A 6000-nucleotide genomic window follows, 5' to 3' on the forward strand; every position below is an offset into this window, starting at 1 on the left:
CTCTAATTATAAGAAAGCTATCCATAAAAGATCCAGACTAAACTGCCCTGAGGAATAAGGGGTGATTTCAAGTTCCCAGACCACTAGAAGGGCTTACCTACCAGTCATATCATATTAGGACATAGGCAGAGGCAGGGAGACCAAGTAGGATGTTATTGCTACAGTACAGGCGATAGGTGATAAGGACCTGAATTCAGCTGTTGTAATTGGACTATATTACTATTATTAACTTACAGTCACCAGGTCTCCAAGTTACTCCTTTATTCAATTAAACTCCAGTGGCTCCCTATCACCTCCCGAATCAAATAAAAATCCTTGTTTGGCTATTAAACGACTTCATCCAACCCAGGGCATTTTCTCTGGCTGTTTCCATGCCCAGGACTCCCTCTCTCCTCATTTCCATCTCTTGACTTCTCTGCTTCCTTCAAGTCTCAACTAAAGTCCCACCTTCTGCAAGAAGTCCTTGTTGGTTCTCTTTAATCTTAGAGTCTTCCCTCTGAGGGAATTTATCCAGTTAATCCTATCTATATCTTGCTTGTATGTAACTATCATCTCCTCCATTACATGTGAGCTCCTTGAGAGCAGGGATTGTTGTTTTTTCCTTTTCTTTGTGTCCCCAACACTTAGCACAGTACCTAGCACATAATAAATGCTACTTGGCTAACTTGTTGACTTGAGGACTCTAAGGGAATAACTCAAGCTTTCCTAGCTCCAGCCTCTCCCATTTGAAAATGATGTAAGCAATACCTGGAGCACCTCCTCCCCACCCTCAGAGCAATGTGAGGAGCAAATGAAAGTAGTGGAAAGTTCCCCTTAACCCCAAGGCCCACATCAATTTAAGCCATCATTGTGTTTAAAATGCAAATATTGTTGGATTGGTTAACACATTAAGCCCAATCAGTCACTCCTTGGCCCCACTATGTTCTGTACCATTTCCGACATTCTCTACCAAAGGAAATACAACATATTTCAGTTATATCAAATAACACTCATAAGCTGCCACTCAACTCAGGGATGCAGCAAGGATGTTGTGGAAGGAGGAGAATATTACAGAAATGGTTTGAGAAAGGGAATTGGATCTGTAGGTTGGGTTGGTGCTTAATTTATTGCCAATAAGCCCTTTATTCGTATAGAAGATTGCAATAAAACTGGTAGCAGGTTCCTAAAGGTCTATAAAACCTGAAGACTTGCCATGATTGTTTGTTTTCATATCACTAATTAGACTGAAGTTCATAGTCTCAACCAAACTTTGGTCCAATTATGCCAAATTTGGCTGGCATTCAAGGGCCTTCACAATTAGGCTCCAATCTACCTTTTCAAATTTTTTGCCACCATTCCCTTTACATATTCCTGTCAAGCTGTCCTTGGGCAGGTCACTCACCTCTCTGATCCTTGCCCTCTTTATCTATAAAATATAAAGGTTGGTCTAAATGATGGCCAAGCCCTGATCATTTCTAAATATATGATTGTATGAGCCCATGACTACCCCCAATTCCCCCAAACATTTCCTGAATTTTCCCTCCTCTATTCCTTTGCTCAGACACATCCCTTTGTCTACAATATCCACCATATATCCCTTTTCTGTCTATGACATTTGAACCAGTCTTTCAAGTCTGAACTCAAATGACACCGCCTCTATGAAGCCTTCCCTGATCTTCCCAGATGGAATTGATCTCTTATTTCATTTGATTTCACTTCATGCATTTCTTTTTATCTATTGTAATCTATATTTGTGCATATTTATCATCCTTACTAGACCATAAGCTTTTAGAGAGTAGGAATTATGTTAACTCTTTGTATCTCCCTCCCCTAGTACCTAGTCCGCTATATCATTCTCAAGTTTGTTGAACAAATACTAAATTCTTGCTGAAATGGACTTGTCATGTACCTTTTCAAGAAGTAGAGGTGAATCTGTAGCCACTAGTCAAGTGAAGTCAACAGTAAGCATTCACGTTTAGTATGTGCCCTGCTCAGTGCAAAGTGTTGGGAGTATAAAGAAAGGCCAAAAACATTCCCTGCTCTTAAGAACCTGACAGTCTACTGTGGGGATACAGAACAAATAGAGGCAGTTGCATACTGAATTCCTCTGGGCTGATTTTTCCATCTGACCAATGACCTGTAAAAGTTGCTATAAAAGTGTACAGAAATGGTAAGAGGTGGAAAGTTCATATGAGCAGCCAGCTTTGCCACCTCTGGTTAAGGCCAGCAACATGGGTTTTGCCAGATGGGTTCAGGTGCCCACTTGGTGGTCTAGACTCTGGTCCACGTCACCTGACAACTTCCCCTTCCCCACCGTTACTCTTTGGGCAATCAGAGATAAGCATTGCACCTGAGTGGGTGCCCAGAAGAAAAGCCTGTAAATGCACAGGGGACAATGCATGAGCCCTTTTCCACAAGCTTTATTTTTGTGTGACTTTTTTTTTGTTGAAACCACACCTCATAACAGCAAGAGACATAAACAGGAAACCTAATGCTGGTGTGTCATTGTTCTTGGCCACAGAAAACAAGGACCTAAGTAAAAGGGCTCGGGCCCCTTACAAACTCATCAGCTGTTATAGCTTGAAAGGACCTTATGGGTCAGCTCAAGCAACCCACTCATTTTCAGATGAAGAAATTGAGATGTAGGGGGGAAATGTGTGTCCAAGTTCACACAAATCAACTACTAGTGGAGTTAGAACAGGCCACCCTCCTGTTCTGAGAGCATCTCAGTCCAGCAGGGTTCTACAGGGGACAGAGGCAGGAAGACTTCTGACAGCCATGTGATCCTAGGCAAGAGACTTAACCTATCTGAGCCTCAGTTTCCACAGATGTAAAATCATACCTTTAGGTAAAATTGTTCTCGCAGGATGGCTCTGCCTCAAAGAAGATAGATAATCTATGCAAAGTGATTTAAAAAACTCCTATCTGAAATTTCATCAGAGTGAGGAGGTCTGGGTGAGGAACTTCCTCTATTGTGCTATTTGGGCAAATTACAATCTTAGAATTGCCTGGGGATACTGAGAAATAAGAGGCCTTTTTGGGGTCACATAACTAGAGGTATAAGAAACTGGACTTGAATCTAGGCTTTCTACCTGAGATCAGCTCTCCATTTACAAGGCCATGGTGCCTCTCAGTGAAGCACTTTGCAGCTTTAAAGCAACATGTAAATGTCATCGATTATTACTGCGGAATTCACTCAGGCAGTGTTCACCATCCACTAAAAAGCAAACAAACGCCAGCCTATTGAGTGTCTGCTATGTATGTCCTAATGTGTCAGATACAGTCTTTGCCCCAAGGGGAGATGAGGGGACTGGGACACAAATAATTGCAATGCAAGGATCCATATGTTGTGTTATGGGACAACATGCACAAAATTATTTCAGGGCAAAGAGAAATCACTCTTGATTGGGGGACCAGGAAAGGCTTCCTGGAAGATGTGGCAGTTGAAAGATGGCCAAGAGGTAGGGATGGGGGGTTAATTAGCTCACTCTAGGCAGAGGGAATGGCATGAACAAAGTATAGGGGGAAAGGCCCAGATGTGTTGGGAGAGTAGCAAGTTAGTCCAATTTAACCGGAACATTTGGTATGTGTAAGGGAGGGATGGGAGATGGAGATAAAAATGAATTGGAGCTAGAGAGTAGAAGACCTGGAATGCTAGATTAAGGATTTTGTACTTTATTCTGCAGGCAATAGGGAGATATTGACCATTATTGTGCAAGGAGAGAGGGATACTTCTTTATGAAGATTGATCGAGTGATGGCATGTAACATGGGGAGAGAATGGAGGCAGGGAGTTCTATAAAGATTACTGAAGTAGTTAGTCCTGTTGAGAAGTAATGAAGACTTAAATTCAGGTAGTAAGAACAGAAAGGAGGAGACACTTTCAAGTGACATCAGAAAGAAAAACTCAATCATCAATACGACCTGAGGACAGATTGTACCTGACAGATTACCCTGATGTTTCTACTATTGGTACCCAGGAAGTTAGTGGTGCCACCTGTACAGAGGGCCAAGTCAGGAGAGAGTGGTTTGGGGCAGAAAATGGTGAGCTTTGTTGGTTATGTTTGAAGAGTCAGTGGGATATCCATGGAGCAATGTCCAGTTTAGCTTAAAATGTGGAAGTGAGAAGAGAGGTCGGGGCTTGAAATAAAAAGTGAGGAGTAGTCTGCAGAGAGGTAATAACTGAATGGCGGGATGTGGATCAGATCAAGAAAGGAGAGAGCAAAAAGAAAGAAAAATGAATGTGGGAACATTAAAAACATGAGGAAGTCAGAGAGAAGTGTCCATGAAAAAGAGGGAAAACATACAGATATACAGATAACAGCAGTGGGGGCCATGGAATTCCGAGTTTTATTTTGAGCATCTGTATGTGGGTGTGCCTTCATGCAGCCAACATGTAGGATGTAGTGAATAAAGTATTAGACTTAAAGTCAGGAAGATCTAGGCTCAAATCCCACCTCTGATACCTGCTAGCTGGGTGACCCAGGGCAAGTCATTATCTCCTCTGAGCCTCATTATCCAGTTTTGTAAAATAAGGGTGTTCCATTTCTAAATCTATGTTACTAATGCCAGCTCTTACTAGCAGGTAGCCAAGGGCAGATGGGGCTGGAAAGAATCAGATACACCAGGGTTTCTCCTACCCACCCCTCTTTGGTGGGAGAAGACCAAGGGCCCTGTTCCCCTGTTCCATCATGGCTCATCCCAAGAGGATCAAACTCTCCAAAACCTCATTCCAAGGAAGCTGATCTTGAGGTATGTTTCCAACTGGACCAAGTTGGTAAGTAAACTCCTTTAGCTTCCCTCCCAAGAATCTGTCCTAGCCATAGCATGCTTACCTTAAATACTTTCCCAAAGGCTCCATCCCCCAGCTCTCCGACAAGTTCCCACACATCCTCAGGATTCACATCTCGTTTCACGTTGGTATAATGCTTTGCCTTCTTTTTCTCCGTCCCAAATCTGAGCAGCCTCAAGAGGAAGGCCATGGTGGATGCCTTGTTCCTTGGATCTGACCTTGGGATGCGGTCTTCTTCCTAGGAAGGTCCTGAAATGGCTGGATGCCCCACAGAAGTACAGGAGAGAGGTAGGGGGAAGAGGGAGCCCTAACCTCAAAGAGATTTTGCAGCTAGAGACTTCAGGAAAAATAATAGTCACTAAGGCCAAGTCTGCTCCTTGCTATCCAGCACCTTGGCCTGATTTCAATCTTGGAAACTCCAAGAACATGAAGATTCTGGAAGAGAAGAGGCTAATAGACATCACAGGAAGGCTCTGAGGTGAACCAACCTCTCCTCAGATTCTAGCCCATTTCCGGGGATAACAGCTTCAGTGGAGCAGTAGATGGGTCCATGGTTGTTTTAGCCTGTCTTCTCATTCAGGACTTGTGGACTCCAGGTTACTCCCACATCATTCTTGGACCCCTCACTGTCCATCACTCAGGTCTTTTCCTCCCTGGTCTGTCACTCCCAGGATACACACCACCTGGGCAGGACGGGAGTAGGCCAGGGTAGTAGTTTCTGGAGCAGGCCCCAACTACTTGCTGTTTCTTCTGCCAGCAGGTCCCTGAGGTCTGTTAAGACAGGAAATAAACTGCAGATAAAAGAGTAGACGAAAGGAACACGTGAGTATGAGAAAGAAAGAGAGATATGTACATATGTTCACAGATGGCTGACAGCAGATGTTTTGGGGAAAAACTCAGGGTAAATTCTTCCCTTCTAATCTCAGAAGAATTTCAGTGGCAGGGTCCCTGCTCTGCCCTGATTCTGAGGAACTTTAACTGTTTCTAGTTTTCTACAGAATAAAATCCAAAACCTTCAGTATGAGGTTCAAGGTTCTCAATCTACCTTTCTGAACTTATTTTTCACATTTCCCAAGCTTACATCTACTTTCTTTTTGGAGGCAATGGGGGTTAAGTGACTTGCCCAGGGTCACATGGCTAGTGAGTGTTTGAGACTGGATTTGAACTCAGGCCTGTGCCCTATTCCATGCACCACCTAGCTGCCCCTCACATCCACTTTCTGCTCTAGAT

General features: G+C 43.5%; 1 protein-coding gene across 1 annotated transcript in view; it reads right to left on the reverse strand.

Moving 5' to 3' along the window:
* LOC140519191 (STE20-like serine/threonine-protein kinase) overlaps positions 1-5530 on the reverse strand; it is a 66551-nt gene extending 61021 nt beyond the window's left edge. Inside the window, exon 1 of the mRNA XM_072632009.1 lies at positions 4814-5530. Within this exon, the coding sequence (XP_072488110.1) occupies positions 4814-4960 (147 nt within the window). The 5' untranslated portion in view covers positions 4961-5530. The remainder of the gene's footprint in view (positions 1-4813) is intronic.
* Between the last annotated feature and the right edge of the window lie 470 nt (positions 5531-6000).

The sequence above is a fragment of the Notamacropus eugenii genome, chromosome 1, assembly GCF_028372415.1.
Source record: "Notamacropus eugenii isolate mMacEug1 chromosome 1, mMacEug1.pri_v2, whole genome shotgun sequence".
NCBI lineage: Eukaryota > Metazoa > Chordata > Mammalia > Diprotodontia > Macropodidae > Notamacropus > Notamacropus eugenii.